This window comes from Cyprinodon variegatus, unplaced genomic scaffold (genome assembly GCF_000732505.1).
Source record: "Cyprinodon variegatus isolate N-32 unplaced genomic scaffold, C_variegatus-1.0 Scaffold1003, whole genome shotgun sequence".
Taxonomy (NCBI): domain Eukaryota; kingdom Metazoa; phylum Chordata; class Actinopteri; order Cyprinodontiformes; family Cyprinodontidae; genus Cyprinodon; species Cyprinodon variegatus.
This window is the reverse complement of record NW_015151456.1, coordinates 214140-233060: the sequence shown is the minus strand read 5'-3', so window position 1 is coordinate 233060 and position 18921 is coordinate 214140. Positions and strand designations below refer to the sequence as shown.

The 18921-nt window shown below is 36.0% G+C and overlaps 1 protein-coding gene across 1 annotated transcript in view; it reads right to left on the bottom strand.

Moving 5' to 3' along the window:
* The window catches only part of LOC107100708 (sialic acid-binding Ig-like lectin 5), a 16389-nt gene extending 9480 nt beyond the window's left edge, over positions 1–6909 (bottom strand). The window contains exons 1-5 of the mRNA XM_015399297.1: positions 6873–6909; positions 6397–6774; positions 6027–6314; positions 5649–5942; positions 2154–2284 (exon numbers count right to left, since the gene is read on the bottom strand). Of these exons, the coding sequence (XP_015254783.1) occupies positions 2154–2284; positions 5649–5942; positions 6027–6314; positions 6397–6774; positions 6873–6909 (1128 nt within the window). The remainder of the gene's footprint in view (positions 1–2153; positions 2285–5648; positions 5943–6026; positions 6315–6396; positions 6775–6872) is intronic.
* Between the last annotated feature and the right edge of the window lie 12012 nt (positions 6910–18921).

Here is an 18921-nt window from a genome sequence, read left to right as displayed (position 1 = left end):
TAAGTTTCTTCCTGATTAAAATCCCACTCCTAGACTCTCCTCTCTGTTGTTTAATTTGTAGATCACTAAAATAAGTTTCTTCCTGATTAAAATCCCACTCCTAGACTCTCCTCTCTGTTGTTTAATTTGTAGATCACTAAAATAAGTTTCTTCCTGATTAAAATCCCACACCTAGACTAAACTGTAATAATTTATTTTCTCAATTATGTTTTTGGAGCAGAAACTAAATTTTAGAAAATAAAAAATGGAATTATAGTAGTATGAAAATTTTTTTTAAATATCTAGAAATGTTTACATATTTTAAGTGGCCATTTTGACATTTATCAGCTTGACTGAATATGTATTTATGATTTCTGAGATACATTTCTTCATAATAAAAATAATAAAGATACTCACTAGTAACAACAGGAATATAGAGATCTGAAATTCATTTCTAGACATCCAGGATCTTTATTCTAGATGTGAAGTATGTAATTTTGACAAGGAAAAGGTTTTTGTCAGATATAAGGAATATATATTTAGTAAAAAAATTACATATCAATACAGCCTGTGACCACAATAACATTATGGGTTTATTTCTTGAATGGTAGTGGATCAAAGTATCTATTTAGGTCAAATCACCTGGCAACAGTTAAATATTAAGTCTAGAAACATTCTAATAGATAGGACCAGTGTATTATGTTGTGGGGTCCCTCCTCATATTGATTCTGTCATTTACACAGTAAATACTAAGTGGCTGCAACCTGCAACCTCTTCTGTCATGATCTGGACATTGATGACTGGATTATTGGGTCATTTAATTCACCTGTCTAGGTCTGCCCGGTTTCTAATCACTGGTCATCTGATCCACCTATTTCTGCCTCTATTTAAGGAGCTTGCATCCAGTCATCACCACCAGATTATACTCGTTCTCTCATTCTAGTGTTAGGAGGGTTTTTGCCGTACCTTGGTGTTCTGTTTTCCTGATCCTGACCTGTTCTGCCTTGCAACCACTGAGCCTGCCTGTTCCCATCTGATCGTAGTGGTGAGAGGATTTTTTCGTACGTTAGTGTTTCGGATTACCTGATCCTGACCTGTTCTTCCTCTCAACCCCTGAGCCTTCCTGTTCCCATCTGAACAGTCTGCCTGAACTGTCTTGTCTCAAATATTGGGTCCTCTGTTCTGAGTAATGACAGCTTTTGACAAGTAATATCTGTTTTTAAAACATAATGTGTCTAATAGACGTAGTGATTATTATTTTGTTTTTTTACTACGACAAAAGGCTGACTGAACCAGGAAGTAAAACAATATAATTGGCTGTAAGGAAAGTGGAGATAGAGGATAAACAGATTTAAATGAACAAAACCTGCTCCTAACCAGGTTAGCTATGGGGAGAATGTTGCAGCATCACAGCAACAGAAACAGAGGTTAAGTTAACTCTCTCTGTGAAATGGAAAATTCAGAGTTTCTCTAATTTCAGGTTTAAAAAAGAGTTTTCAGTAAACCTGCTTTGTGAAACAGACCCCAAGATCTTTCTTTCTCTTTTTTTTTTCAGCAGTTGTACCTAGCAACTTGTAATTTTCAGATGTTATATAGAACAGTTCCAAGAGCTGTTAAAACTGAAGGATACTGTATTTAAAAAAAATAGTTCTCTACAGTTCTTCATAAAAGAAAATACAAAAGAAAATACAGAGTTAGCTTAATTGTTAAAGTAAAGTAATGCAATACAGTTGATCCAAATCAATTTATTGAGTCTATAAGGTTAAAAATAAATTAAGTCACACGAAATTCAGTTATTTATAAATTATTGAAGAAATAAATTTAAGTTGGAGCTGATTTTTCTTTTTAGCATTGATGACAATGGTGAAGAAAATAATTTTTAATTAAAAATTCCCAAAAAAAACAATTAAATGAAACTAAAATTTAAATGAAAATGATTCAATATTAGTTGACTCTTGGATTTAACTGAATAAATTGAATTGATTACATTAGTGAACACTGTGTGCTATGTGTTAAGACTCACTTTTTACACTGAGATCTGTGGAGTATGACGTTTCTCCAGTGGCAAACTGTGTAGTACAAGTCAAAGGTTTTCTGTTGTCTTCCCGAGATCCAATAAATGTTAGATTGGACTCAGTGATGTAGTTATAACTAGCTTGTTGGTAGTTTGTTACTTCACTCTGCATGTCTGAATAGTTCCATTCAATTGTCGGTCTACTTTTTTTGCACTTGTAGGACACAGAACAAATCACACTCTTTTCCACACCCTCTGTCAACTCTCCTGGTAATTCATTCATTTTGATTTCTTCATTAGGACATTTAACAAAGCAAATTGAGAGTTTTTATTTTATTTTATTTTACCTTCTAAGTAATATTTAAAGTAACAGAATTTAAATACTAACATCTATATTTATACTTACATTCAACATGTATTTGAAGCTCGCTTTTGGCACTCTGTCCACCAGCATATCTCACAGTGCACTCCACCCTGCTGTGGTCTTCCTGAACAGTCCATGTTCTTTCAATTTTTCTTTCCCAAATCCCTTCTGACACTGGGGTGTCGAAAATGTGGTCTGTCCCAGGTATCCCATCCAGAGACAGGGCAGGGGGTGCAGCAAAACATGTATGCTGCACTATACAGGCAACTCTGCTTTTTTCCCCCACCCTAGGGAGATCAATTATGCTCAGTTGTGGAGCTTGTGCATGGTCTATAAGGTCAAAGAAAGATTTTAAGTTAATCGATTATGACACGTAGGTAGATCCCAGAAAAAGAGGAAAGGGAAAAATGGCACAGAATTTAGCATAAATGATTATTTTCTTTTTTGACAATTATATATCTAATTACATATGTATATACGTACCGGAAACCATAATCTCAGTGCTTTTATCCAAAAATGAGTGTCCCTGTGAATGGTAGGAAGTAATTGGGTGCTCATCGATCCATGGGTAAAGTCGATCCTGATTGTGGTACATCTCCAACCTTTCTATTTTAAGGCTACAATTCCTGTCTGTCACAGAGCCTGTTAAACTTGTTTTCCCATCATATCTGTTCAAAATATTTCCTCCTTTTTGGTTGAATACAGTTGGATAGCCATTACTCTGGTACAAGTACCATAAAACTTGGAGGCCACCTGGCTGGGAATTACTGTAGGTAAACTTGCAAGGAATGGTGATACATGACCCTTTTAATCCTGTCAAGCTTCTTGGAGTAGTGACAGACCATCCTAGATTGAGCATGTTCCCTGAAAAAAGCAAAATCCAAAGGGTAACAATTTTTGTTACATATTAGAATTAGCATTATCAATAAATAGTAACAGATATGCTAAGGAGAAAACTGTAAGCCTACATCTATATTCTCAACTTTATGTTGCTACTAGGGTGTCTTGTCTTTCTTTGTGCCCTTGTGGCTGCTAAATTAAAAGGCTGTTGTTTGCAATTAGCTATATTGACTCTTAAATCTTGACTCGCCATGGGTAATTCTTGCAATTCTAGACAATCAGAGTGATTCCATTGAATACATTGCGGTGCATTCTAGAGGTGCCGGAAGCTGTTTTATTTTAGGTGCTTGATTGTTCAGCCAGAAACAAAGTTGGTGAAAAAAAAGTTGATGAAGAGACAAGTAGATCCTGTCAAGTTCAGAAATAAAAAACTGCATGTGCAGACTTTGGATCACGTTGCCTGTTTTTTTATGTAATAAAAAATATGAAATAAATCAATCCAAAAATGGTCATATACAACGGGATAAATAAGTATTGAACATGCCACCATTTCTCTCAGTACATATATTTCTAGAGGCGTTATTGACCTATTTTCACCACATGCGGGTAACAATCCATGCAATTCACACATGCAAAGAAATCAAACCATAAATGTCCAGAGCTTGAGTTATGTTTACTAAGGTGAAATCAGGGAAAGTGTTCTGAACACACTTACTGGAATGTATTTTATACTTTGTACAAAAGCTTTTGTTGGCAATGACAGCTTCAAGACACCTTCTGCGTGGAGAAATTAGTCACATGCGTTGCTTAGGTGTGACTTCAGTCCATTCTTCCACACCAACAGTCTTCAAATCTTGAAGGTTTCATTGGCTTTTTCTATGAACTGATCTTTAGTTATTTCCATAGATTTCATATTGGATTCAAGTCAGGTGATTGGGCCATTCTTGCAGCTTTGTTTTCTTTCACAAAGGCCAATTGAGAGTTTCCTTGGCTGTCTGTTTGGGATCATATTCTTTCCGAAATGTCTACCTATGTTTCATCTTCATCATCCTCTTAGATGGCAGCAGATGTTTATCAAGAATGTCTCTGTACATTTTTCTATTAATCCTTACTTCAATTATTTAAAGTTTACCAGACCCATATGCTGAAAAACAGCCCCACACCAAAATGTTCCAACCTCCAAACTTCACTGTTGGTCTGATGTTTTTTGGGTGAAGTGCAGTTCCATTTGACCCCCAAACAGGATTGGTATTATGGCATCCAAAAAGTTAAATTTGGCTTCATCTGATCAGACTATATTCTCCCACTATTTTACAGGCTTTTTCAAATGTTGTGAAGCAATCTTCAAACGAGCTTCAACATGCTTTTTCTTCACCAATGGAGTCTTCTGTGGTGAGCATGCATGCAGGCCGTGGTAGTTGAGTGCATTACTTATTTTTTTTTCTTTGAAACAATTATACCTGCTAATTTCAGGTCTTTCTGAAGCTTTCGAGAAGTGGGCTCTGGCTCTTGGACAACTCTTCTGATAATTATTTTCCCTCCTCTTTCAGAAATCTTGCCAGGAGCACCTGGTCATGGTTGTTTATGGTGGAATGATGTACTTTCCACTTCCGGATTACAGTATGGTCCCAACAATGCTCACTGGAACATTCAGAAGTTTAGAAATCCTTCTGTAACTAATGCCATCATTATGATTTGCAACACTAAGGTTGCGATAGTCTTGAGAAAGCTCTTTACTTTAACCATCATGAGATGTTTCTTGTGTGATAACAGAGACACCTTTTTATATGTGATCCTTTGAGACTGAACCAGCTGATATTAGTTAATTACGGCTGGTGTCTTGGCTTTCCATGTCTTTTTGCCCCTCCCTTCCTTTACATGTTCAATACTTTTTCCCTGTTCCATTCCACATTATTACAACTCACCTAATTTCTGGAAATCTATGGTTTGATTTCTTTGTATGTGTGGACTGCATGGATTGATATGAACATCTGACATGTCAATAGCACCTCTAGTAATATATTTACTGAGAGAAATGGTGGTGTGCTTAATAATTATTTTACCTGATGTATGTGGGATAAAATGCTATAGTGGAGGATATTTCTGTCAAATTATATATAAAATTGCAGTGCTGTGTTTGACGCAGGTTTCTCAGCTAAAGAACGTCTTAATGACAATCCTTAAATTGTTTTAGAAAAAACAAGAAAGAAAAAAAATTTTTTAAGAAAAAATTATGTATTTAAATTTTCTCTACCATACAATGCTTGCTTTAAAGGAGGGAAAATGTAAGGTTATATCAGGATCACACATTCATGACATATCACAATAATAAAAAAAATAAAAACATTACATTCTACACATTTTAAATTTGGGAAATATTTTCTAGAGACTAGTTATAATAAAAATCTAAATACTTTAATATTTTAAATACAAATAGTGATTGGTGCCTACTTTTTACCAATATGGGGATACTCCTATCCTGGGTTGATCGACCAGGAAAATGTGCAGAACATCTCAGATGATTTCCATGGTCTTTGGCTGATGGTGTGAATGTCAGTGTAGAAGTAGTTTTCCACCAAGTACCATCTTTGTAAGTATTGCTGGTAGCTGGCATGTTAGCATAGTTCCAAGTAAACGTCGGTTTATTGTTAGAGCAAGTGTATGAAACAGAACACGTTACCGTGCTTGCAACTCCTTCAAGATATTCACTTGATGAGGACCTGATAGTCAATGATGAAAAAGAACCTGAAATAAAAAGAGGAGAATCATGACTGAAACACATTTACAGACATTTGGTTGATGATTTAGATATTAAGAGTTATCACTAACATTCTGCATAAAGGGTTTCAGAAGTTTCTGCTCTTTTACCACCTGGGTGCCAGACAGTGCACTCCACAACTTGGTAGTCTCTATCTAAGACTAAATCTGTTGTTAAAGAGGTTATAATAGTGCCATCAGACATCGCATTGTGAGTTAAATATTCATTTCTCAGTGGGATGTTCAAGTAAAGATTCGGGCGATTGGTGAAGCATGTGTGTTCAGCAGAACATTTTACAGTTACAGTATTTCCAGCTTTTCTTTCACCGGTGATCGTAATCTCTGGTGCCTTTGGTGAGTCTATGGAAGAAATGTAGAGACTTGAAAATATATCTTACAACTTATTATGTAATTGTGTTCAAGGTTTTAACTGAGAGCATACCAATTACTTCAATCGTCACAGTTGTCTCATAGAATGCATATGTGCTTCTGCCAACATTTTCTGGATCCACCCAAGGATAAAGCTTCTGTCTGTGGTCATTCCATTTCACAGTTTCAATCTTAAGGCTGCAAGATTTCCGATATCCTAATACGCTGGTTCTTCCTTTATATAAGGGTATGACATCATTTGGGTACCATTTGTCATAGACCAAAGGATATCCCCTGCTTACATACTGGTACCAAACCACTCGATCGGGTCTTCTAGGTGGATTCCAATAATAGTCAAAGCTGCAAGGGATGGTGAGGCAGGAGCCCAACAATCCCTTGATATGTTTTGGCATTTTAACATCCCAGGCCTGGGATATGCCGTAAAGAGAACCTGCAAGAAATAAAAACTCTGAAGTAAAAATGCATTACCTATTTCCAATGCAGATGGCATATAATGTCACACTATAGAATATTAAAATATAAAAGTACCCAAAATACAGAAGTGCACGACGAAGTGGCTAATCATCTTGACATGAGGGTATCTGTAAGAAAGGAAGAATATTAGTAAATTAATGATAAAAAAAAAGGTTTAAAAAACACTTTTTAAAAAAGCATATGCAAATTAACCCTGATCCTTTTCTTGCTCTACTGGCTCTAAAAAACACACCCATCATGGGATTGGATTTTTCTCCTGCACAATTACTGATGGGCAGAGTCCTAAGAAGCAGTTTACCAAGCTCAAACGAAATGTTTAAATTAGCAATTCTAAAAAGTGCACAGTCTCTACTTCAATGCCACAAGAGAAAGCAGGGCCGTTTCAAAGAATTTAGGGGCCCAAAGACAAATTCACTTGAAGTATTATGCCCCTTCAGCAATATTCTGATAACATTGTACTTCTGTGTCATGAAAATCACTGAATTTGAATGTTCAAACTCTCCAAGATGTTACATCTTTCATACCTAACTTTTTGTTCACTTTAAAACATTCACATATCGTACAATGAATTCTGTGCTAAAGCTTCTGATGCAGTGAAAATTCCTGTTACTCATATTTTAAAATATTATAAGCATTTTGTGATTGATATCCATACATAAAGAAATAAATTTTACTAGAATACATTTTTCTTAAATTGCATCTATTTTTTACATCTGTGCTTTTCACTTATCAATTAATTCTCAAAATATTCAGTTTTAAGAGTTTTCTGGATGCTTTTTTAATTTGATTCATTACACTAGAACTTCTTTCACAATCAGCAGTAGATGCTTTAAATGTAGCACAAATATCCACCAGCTGTTAGATCTCTTTTAGTTTCTCACATCTAAGTGCTACAGCCACCATATCTGAGAATGTGCAGACTGACTCCTGAGTATGATTTTGCTTCATTGTGTACTTGAATTTAGCAGGAAAATAAAGTATAGACGGAGCATTGCGCTGCTCTATGAACTGATGCGTCTGGTGTGTGCATGTTGGATAGCAGGGCTTTTACAAACCGGGCAGTTTCATTGTTCTGGAAGCCTAGATTGGTAAACAATTTGGGCCAGCACATCTTCTTCTTCCCTTTGGATTATTTATTTATGCATCTATAGTGGTTTTTGATGTGCTGAATAAGAACTTGTGCTGAACTTTTTTTAAAGGACACTGATGTTTTATTAAACATATTCATCCAACTCTTAAATGTATTATTATATAAAGAAAACTTGTAGTTCAGAAGGTATTACAGTACCTTTTTGTACTTTCTTAAGATTTTGTTTAGGAGTGTGACTCTATGCATGTACAGAGTTCTGCATGTGCATGTCAAGTTTGGAATTTCCACAGTTGCTGATTAAATGCTTAATAAATCACAACTTAAAGGTATAATGGTGGATCTTCGCAAAAAAAGACCCACGCTCTCCACTTGTGCAAAAAAAATTGCATATGCACAACCCTGTACCTGCTCTGGAGAGGGAATGCCTACTAAAAAGAGCATGCTTTAGCAAATTTTTCCTCATGCTCGCTCTGTTTAAAAGTTGCTGTCATTTGTAAAGTACATTTACTTGATTGCTGTACATTATTTGAGTAATTTGTTGTAGGGGTACTTTTAAACTTTCACTCCACTTCATTTTAAAGTCAGATATTGTACTTTCTACTCCACTACATTGCCAAGAAGCTGCTAGTTACTTTTGCTCAGGTTAACTTTGTAATCTGCTGTTGCTGTTTTTCTTTCTTAAAATGCAATTTCAACATAGCAGATAGCAGCCCTTAGGACTAATTTTGGACACCACTGTTTTAGAGATGTGCAAGAAATTCCAAAAATGTAAGAATTTCAGGGCAGTTTGTAAATTTTATGAAGGTATCAGTTGTTGCCATGTGGTCAAGTTGCCAGTAGGATGAGGTCTCAAATCAGAGCTAGAGTTTCTTTGAAATTTTGTAAAATAAATTAGTAAAATAAATACCAATCGTGTTTAAAGGTTAAGACCCAAAACTTGGAAGTTATATGTTGGTTGTAGCTTTTTTTTCTTCTTTGAAATAACAGAGTTCTACCAGAACCTTTCTTGCATTTCATATGAAGCTGAAATACATAAAAAGAAGATGTGTGTAAAGTTGTTTGGGTGTACCCAAACCTTGTGGTTTTGAGGAAGACAAAGTCATTCAAGCATAAGAAATGAACATAAAAACATAATAATGGTAACATAAGACACAAGTCTACATGTACTTTCAACAGCTGTCATGACAACACAATAGTACAAATTTCAGTAAAGCAGTACAGAAAAAAACAGAATGTTTAATTTAAGAATATTAAAAGATAAATAAAAATTTTATGGGGAAAATTATATTATTGAATTTAAATATTAATCGTTTCATCTAGAATCTAAATGAATATCTATTTAACTTTTTTGTATTCTTTAATGAGCAGTTGGTCAACATTGTAGAAAGTGCTTAAAAAAATTTACCATGACTTTTAAAATCAATAGCGACTTACCTCCAGATATGAGTGCCTAAAAGGTGTTTTCCAAAACACAAACTCTTCCCAAAAATTGTGGGTGGGTGGCTGGTGGGACAAAGAACTCTATTGCTTTTTATAAAAGACACTGAAAACCACACCTCTGCATAAAAAGACAGAAAATAAGGAAATGAAAAAGGGAAGTTATGCTTCCATGGCAGTAAATTAATACCAACAGGAGGCTTTTTCTGCTATTTTTTGTTGTCAGAATAATTTAAATGTAAACTTGGGTAAAAAAAAAATGTTTAGCAGTTTATGAACTTCTTGTAAAAAAAAAAATCAAATGATGTAAATCATTCAACAATTACGAATGAGATATTAATATAATTTCTAAGTTTGATCAGACCCACACAGCTGTGCTCTCTCAGTGATATGCCTGAGTTGAGGTTCCTGTTTGAGACACAAAAGGCCCTCAAGTAAAAAGCAAAAGAAAAAACATTGTCATTACAGTCATACCCCATGCAGAAAAAAATGCACCATTTGTTCCGGTAAATATTACCTTGGTTTTTATGTAGAATGTGCTGCAAATTGCCATTTAATTGTCTTTACTTTAAAATGCAAACTTCTATTTAATGTGTTACTTAGAAATAATTCATAGATCTATATTCATCAAAAGAAAATTCAGTAGCAAGGACCACTCCTAAACTTAATATGAGTTTAAAGGTTTGACTGAATGGAGTATGAAGGGGTGAAAGAATGAGGTATTTAGGGATGAATGTATGAAATGATGAAGCAATGAGGGTTCAAGGGATGAAAGTAAGAGGGGATGAAGGGGTGAGGAGATGAAGGGAGAAAGGGAAGAGGGGATGAAGGAAGGAGTGGATTAGGGGATGAAGGGATGAGGGATGAAGGAATTAGGGATTAAGGGTTGAGGGATACGGGGAGGAAGGGATGAAGGGTTGAGGGATGAGGGGAGAAAGGCATAAAGGGATGAGGAAATGAAGGGATGAAGGAATGAGGGATGAAGGGATGAGAGGAGGAAGGGAAGAAGGGATGAAGGGAGGAAAGAATAAAGGGATGAACGGGTGGGAGTATGGGGGTCGGCATCATCTGAGGAGTAAACAGAATGTGTGAAGATGTCTGTGTGGGAGTATGATCTCCCAGAGAATTTGGTTCTGGTTCATTTCTCTGAGCTCGCATTGAACCCCCTAGATGGACCATGCAACAGAGAAGAACAAGATGAGGTAATGAGATTAACAGAGAGAAAAAAGGGAAAATGGTGGAGGGAATGAGGGGTTGACGAATCATAACAGACTTAGAGGAAGGGGTGAGTGGAGTATAAATAGAGTACTAAATAATTGGAAAGGTGGTTTGGATGTGGGCCTGCTCCCGAACTTAAGTTAGCCTATTAACTCCCTTTCCCTAGCAAGGACCACACCAAAACTTAATATCAGTTTAAAGGTTTATTGATTGAATGGAGGATGAAGGGATGAAAAAATCTGGAATAAAGGGATGAGGGTATGGAAGCATGAAGGGATGAGGGATCAAAGGTTGAAAGGGAGAGAGGATGAAGGGGTATTGGACGAAGGGATGAACGATGAAGGAAGGAAGAGATTAGGGATGAAGCGAGGAAGGGATGAGGGGATGAAGGATGAGGGGATGAGGGGATGAAGGGATGAAAGGATAACGGATGTAGGGGGAAGGGATGAGGTGAGGAAGGGTTGAGGGATAAAAGGGTAAGAGAGTTGGATCTGGGAGGTACTTGTTCTGAAATCCAGATCGGTCTCAATTTTCACAAATATACATATGTGATTCATACAGGCACACAACAAGATTCAAACATGCACAGAATGATTCATTGAAACACACAAAAAAAAAATCCACAGCCACAGTACAAGATCCATACATGCACAGAACAAGATTCACCAAAGTATTTCTGGTCCATAAACAATTATAAATTAAATGAAAAAATACCAGTGGTCTTTAAGCTACAATGCATTTGTGTGTGGTTTTTGAGACTGCATTGACATGCCTCAATACATAAATGCATTTTTTTAAGCAGAGCTCCCTTGTATAAACCAATCACAAGAAAGTACTCCACGGATGTCCCCCAGATCCGACATCTTCCGCTCCGCCTGCTCCGTTCCAGACCGCCAGCGCAAAGCAAAGCCTACATCCTCCGCTGTTCCTCCTGACTTGCTCCGCTCAAACGTCCTTGGAGCTCGAGAGCATGCGCTATATTATTTAATTCATAGGACAAAAACATGCAGTAATGAACTTTTAATTTAATATGAAATAATTAAATCTCACAATCAGCATCAATTGCACACGTTTTTGTCCAAACATTTTATTTTCCTTGTGGGTCTTTGTAATAATTGTAGCGATAAAAATACAAAATTGGTTTGTTCTCTACTTCCCAACTCAGCATCTCTTCATCCTTGCCTGTGATAAGAAGTTTATTTAGAAGTTGTGAGAGGCGCTTTTGAAAGGACTGGATTTGGTTAAACTTTTAAGCCTGTCGGTATAAAATAAATATTTTGATAGAGATGAAAAATCTGCTTCCTGGTATGATAAAGTACCAGTAATTTGCATCCAATAATTTAAATAAACAGTCTTAGTTTTTGGGAATAAATAATGCTACATTTACACTGCGAGCAGCAGAGGCAGCAGAAGCAGCTAGTTTACATGCAAAGTCAATGGTTGACGCAAACCTTGGCGCAGCAAAATGTCCCGTAGCGCGTTTTGAGCAGCCAAAGCAGCGCGTCATGAGCTTCTGAGCATCTGATGCGCCTGATGTGCTTCAGAAGCAGCAACTGCGTTGGAAAATTCTTACTTATACTGCTCGACACGCCACATCAACCATTTACAGAAGCTGATCTGGGAGCTGGCAGGGAGACAGACACAGCGCTGCTCATGCAGATCGCTTCGATCACTCATCTGAAACAATTTATTAATGCCTACCGTTTAACATTTATTAAAGTACCTGCCAGTAAAATATTTTCAATTTTATTATTCTGGTGCCTGCAGTTTGGATTACATTCGTGAAAAACACCTTCCAGCCGCTGTGAACAGTTGTGGAAAACCGCGAAGAGGTGACCGGGCCAGAGGCTGCTGTTGAACTGGGTTCCCAGTGACAAAACTAAACGATAGTTGTTCTCTACTTAAAAACTGAACGATAGTTGTTCTCTACTTAAAAAACACTTTAGATTTTAAAATGGAAAAACATTTTATATTTTTTGTATTTAAAAATTCAATGTATAACATTAAAGCATAAATACCAAATGTTATTTTAGTGCTAAATTCTGTTTAAAGTAACAGATTATAATTAAAAATGTCTCCGGACCTTTACTGGTTGATGATTTTCTTTATTCAGACCCCACTGATTTATAATTGGTTACCCCTGGTTTAATGTTTATAAATATTTATTTCACGTCTTGTGCGGCATCCAGTGCAGAACATTGGCGCCATCCATATCTAGTGAAAACGAGTGTAATTGGATGAGCAAACACTCATTGGTTAGTTAAAGGAAATCTTCAGAAGCAAGCAGGCGTTCTTCAATGTGCAAACGTGAATTGTCTATGCCATGCTACCATGTTAGATTCAGAAAAAAGACGTTTAAATATCTGAAAGGTCGGACACAGGCGAGAGCGTATCGAGAGATGGAGACCAACAAGCCCTCCCTCATCCTTGGTCTTATGTCAAAGGATTTTTCGAAATAGTCGAAAAATTGAGATTTCAGTTCTAATAGTGGTATCTGGCTGGGTTTTTTTTTTTTTTAGGTTACTTTATACATTTATAATTTAAGTAGATTTTGGAGCACATACTTTTTCACTTTTACTTGAGTAAAGAGGTCAAGTTGATACTTCAACTTTTACCAGAGTGTTTGTAAACTGCAGTATATATACTTCTACTTAAGTAACAAATGTTTGTACTTTTGACACCACTCCTGATGTCATGACTATTTACACAGTATTTTTTTTGCTCTTTGTGTGTTTTATTTTTTGCAATCATGCTTTTTTTTGTATTGTCCTCATTTTATAACCTGAATGTGCCTATTCTAATTGATACCTGCACAGCATTTTTCACTTGAGAAGTGAATATATCTTAGTCATGTTTATATAATAAAAAAATATAGATTACTCTTGAAACTTTTTATTGAGTTTTTTCTTATGTAAATTAACACATGATAAAGCATGACAGTTCCTTATGCAGCTTTATTGCGGGTGCTGATAATAAAAAAACCCCCAGAACATTCATAGCAGGCAAAATGCCTGTAAGTTAATACAAATACAATTATGACATTTACATAATTTTCCATTTGGTTTCGAATTTATTTTCTAAATTAACAGATCACCTTGTAAACACCTTAAATTGGAGTATTGTGAAATCCTGTGTTTGTTTTAGGTGAGGGTTTTGCTGCAGCGTTTTGGACCAACTGCTGTGAACAAGGGCATTTTTGTTGATCCTCACATTCTTATTTTGAGACCACTCATCTTTATCAGATAAGAAAAAGGAATACGAAAAGAGGAAAGAAAACAAAAGAAAACAGTTAAATTGCGAGTGGCCTTTCATACAGGGCTTGTTACCCTGGTCCTCATAAAGTTTCTCCTTCATGCTAGTGACTTGCTTTAGCTATTCTGTTTCTTATCTTCAACAAGATATAACAGCCTTTCACACTAAGGCCGACTGTTCTTCCCCCACATTTAACCCACCCATTCCTCTAGAAATGGCATATGTATTATTAGAGCTGGTGTTATTAAGTTCAGTGCAAGGATGATGCAATAGTTTCTGCTCTGCTTGCAGTTCTGATTCTGATTTCTGATGTTATTCAGCCACAGATATAAAAAACACACTTACTGAAATACCCAATAACATATTAATGATGTCGTCTCTCTGTTATCTGTCACAATTTCTTTTAACATTTCTTCTAACAAACACAGTAAATATTCTTGGTCTGTTTTTGATCTGACCAAGTATCACTGAGCACCAAACTGTTTCTGTCCCTGCGTTGCAGTGGTTGCTAAGCCTTATCATTATTATTTATTTGCCCTGTTTTGATCAGATTATATGTCTAATCTTAAGGAGCACTCCCGATGTTATAGCTATTACATATAATTGTATATGCTCTAGGACAGGCATCCCCAACCTCGGTCCTCGAGGCCTGTTGTCCTGCAGGTTTTAGAGGTTTCCCTGCTTTATCACAGCTGATTATAATGATTGCAGTAGACCAAATGACTGTTAATCAGCTTTCAATTAAAATCAGCTGTGCTTGAGCAAGGAAACCTCTAAAACCTGCAGGACAGCGGGCCTCGAGGATCAAGGTTGGGGATGCCTGCTCTAGGAGAGTTTGTTTTTTAGAATCATGGTGTTTTTCTATTTTCTTATCTGTATTCCCTAAAAATGAATTTTCTAATTTATAACACCACCGTATTTTTTCATCTCATAAGTGATTTGTCTTAATTTCTACAGCTTAGCCTAACCTTACCTACTACACTTTAATGTAAAAGTCAATACACCTGTATATAAGCCATCCTGATTGTACATATTACACCTCAAATCTCTGTGTTACTCCCTTGTATTTTTTATTTTTTATTTTTTTATTTCTTATTTTTATTTTGTTTTTCACTGTGTGTGATACATGTACACTTGCACCTTAATCCCTATTTATCTTGATATACTGTATATATTATTGTTTATAATGCACCTTTTTCCTCCTTGTTTGCACCTTCTTTAATTACTATGCCAATATGTGACCAGTGAATTTCTCCGCTGTGAGATCAATAAAGCTCATCTAATCTGCAACACACATGCAGACAACCTTGTGGTCACTAACCTGTGTTTCCTTTTACAGAGGGCAGAGGGCGCTTGAACACATACCCCTTTGCCACTTGATGGCCAAAGTGCCCTTTTATCAATGTTTTTGTGTGAGTGTATGCGTGTGGGTGTGTGTGTAAGCACCATTTTGGTACCTTAGTGCTACATTAGGTCCTTTAACAATAAGAGAGACCTAGTGAATCAGAACCCAGGGAACAGAGAACAGATTTTCCTGCTTCACAACGGTAGGCAGCAGCTTGACAAAGCCATGATGGCAAGTATTTTACATCCAAGTAGTATGCAGTTCTTCACACACACACACACACACACACACACACACACGCATCAATTTGGCATCTGTATCAGCCGAAGCTGCACAGCCAGGTATCGGTATCGGGGCCAAAATAAGGCATTGGCGCAACACAAAAAAAGTCAATTTCTTTACTCCACCCCACAGTCTCGTGATTGCAGTCTCATGATTTATTTTCCATTTTGTATTATATTTAAGCAGTCTTTAGTTACTCTCTGTTGCCCCCTTGTGCCTGTCTCCTTCCCCCTAGCTCCCTTCTAGTCACTTCAATCAACACCTGCTCCTTATCAGCTGATTACCCCAGTCTTTGTTCTGCCTCCCATATATATAATATCCCTGTGCAGTTCTTCAGTGCTGGTCCCTTGTTGTTTCTTTGTTCCCATGTGTGTTTTCCATGACATTTCTGTGAATTTTTTGTTTTCAGTATTTTGTTTTAGACTTTGTTTCTGTCGCCTTTGGGATTTTGATTAAACCTACAAGAACTTATATCTGCCTCCCTTATCTCTGCATTTGGGTCCTCAACCAACCTCCACCCTCACGTTGACAGCCCCAGATTTCATATTATAGATGAACAGCTAATAAACTACATTGCACCTGATTACACTGCTGATGCAATAGGTGATATGCCAAACATTACCCAGCAGTAGAAAGCAGCCTCATTCACAAAAAGGTTTTATTATACTAAAGGTAAAAATATAAATATATCTTTACCTGATCATAATTTTGGCCAATGACCTCAAACCTGCTTTAAGCCAGATTTTTAGAAAAAGTAATATTTGATCAAATTCTGTCCAAAAATTATATTATTTCCCGTTTTTAACAAGCTTATAGTAAAAGATATTCCAATTTTACAAAGGTGATATGATTAAGTGGCAAATGATACAAAGAACTGGATAATCAAAAGTGTTATGTAGCGGGCCTATCAGACTTTTTGCCAAAGTTATTAAACATAATTAAAAAAGATTAAATAACTTTGACTTTGTGGATGAATTAACAGAAAAATGACACATAAATGTTTGTAATTGCGGGATTTTGGCAAAATACCTTAGTATTACATTTCTTATAGATTTGTGTTAGTTAGGTAAATACCTCTTTTAAAATGGGAAGCAAGGATTCCTAGCTTTCGGTCCACCAGTTTGCATATTGGGGCTGTTGATTTAAATGAAATATTTTATAATTAAAAAATACCAAATCTTGAACAATTTAAAGCTTCTTACTCACCTCTATTCAAACTAATTTCTTGGAGGACAAAGGGAACAGTATTTATGTTAATATTGCAAATAACAGACTACAGTTTGCCTGAAAAACAACCAAAACGATCCAAAGAGGAAAAATATTATCATTTTTTAAATTTAAAAATATATTTAAAGGAGAAAGTCACAAGAAGTTCTTTACTTGGAATATTAGCTTCAAATAGACTTTCTGGGAAACATAAAGAAGAACAGAAACTATGTAAATGTGGCAGATATTTTATCTAGCATCAAAAAAGGAACTGCTTTTTTATCTTGGAAAAAACAACAACCCTATACAGCTATTTACGAGCCATGAAGTGACAAAATACAGAAGTAAAATCTCCAATAAATCTAAATAGCATTCACAGTATTTAATAATGAAATCTCATGCCTTTGTTTAGAAAGAGTCGTCCTTAGTCATCAGAATGGAGCCTGAAAACATCACATTCCGAATTGTCCAAAACTAATTGACAATCTGTTCAACCTGCTAAATATCAGTGAAAAAAAAGTTATGAGAACACAGGAGCCTGCTCAAGTCTCAATGTTTTTTTCTTTTTCTTTTTGTTTTTTAGAAAAGAGACATTCCAACACTGGTTGCAAACGCCTGAAAGGGGTACAATGGAAGCCAATCAAAAGCAGACATCCCAAGTTTCAAAAACTAATTTCCGGGACATTATCATCCAACCCCCCCTCCCTGCAAAAGGGCATTCCCTGGGATGTTTGCAAAAGGTTGCTATCGTAAAATGAGTATTAAGAAAACATAGATCAACTAAGATAAAAATTCAGTGAATGAATGGCAGGGTACACCGTGGATAGGTTGCCAGTCTATCACAGGCCAGCAAAGACATACAAGCATGCACACCGGGCACAAGGCAAACCCTAACCCCTAGGCGTGGTTTCAGAGTGAGGTCCCAGCTCCACCATAACAGTCTACATCACTTGCATCGATTTTATAGTCTTAAAAAGCTCTTTTTGAAATGCTCTTTGTCTGAACCATCACCCAGAGCCTTTTTATCTTGGGAGACGCTACCAGGGGTATTTAAGAACAGGAGTTTGTCGAACCAGACCTGGAAACCTTCTTGCTGCAAGGCAACAGCACTATCTACTCACTATCATCACACTGTGCAGCCTAATTGGAAATTATGTTGATTAATGAGTTTCATTTGTTGTTTGCGGCCTGCTATAACTCTAGACAGAGGATTAGCAATTTTAATCCACAAAAACATCAGTTTTACAATATTAGACAAAATTATAGATTCTGATGGCAGATTCATCATAATTAAAATATCTATTTTTGATACACCATAAAGTGGGACATTTTTATCATCACTTTTAAGCCAGCACATAAATTAATAGTATGGCAACGCATTATACATATATATATATATATATATATATATATATATATATATATATATATATATATATATATATAACTCCCAGGCCTCTGGTAGAGGACCCGAGCTTGAGGATGACACATACCACCCCACGAAGGGTGAGAAAACAGTTTTTTTTTTATACATATATATATATATGAGCGTGTGTGTATATATTTGTTTTTTCTTTGGGTTTTTTTAGACAGAAAGTGACCGAAATACCATGTCAAATCAAAATGAAAAAAAAAGAATCCAAATATAAACAGTGTTTCACCAGGGGACCTAGAGTGAGGAGCACCGCCCTGCGCTCCTCAGACAGTTTGGGAAAGAAGACGGCTGTTGTTCCTTCATTCATTGAAGCTGTTTATGTTTACAGGTTAGTAATGTGAAGCTGGTGAGAACTATCTCCCCTAAAATGTAAAGTAAGAAGTTAATTCGGTACTGATTTGGCAATCACATGCTTAGGCATTCACAAAAAGTGTGATTTTTGTCATAATTGCAGTAATCAATAATTTAGCTATAACGGTCATATAGAAGCCCTTTTAGAGAGACTACGTTTATCAATAAGCTCTTTTCCACCCCCACCCCAACTTTATTAAGTTTATGGTAGTATCCTGACATGTGTTGTGTTATCTGTTAAATTGAAGAATGTTTGATATGTAGAAGTGCTAAGGTTACTCCTAGTTACATGTAATCAGTTTTTATCAGAGTTTCAAATACTCATTATAGCTCTTACATCTTTCCTCTACTTTGTAATCCCACTGACATATAGATATTCAATGCTTATGAGAGCTTAAAGTAGATTTGGTCATCTAAATATGTCCATATTAAATTATATATCTAATAACATGATTAAATCTTTCAGAATTATTACAATTCAAAAAAA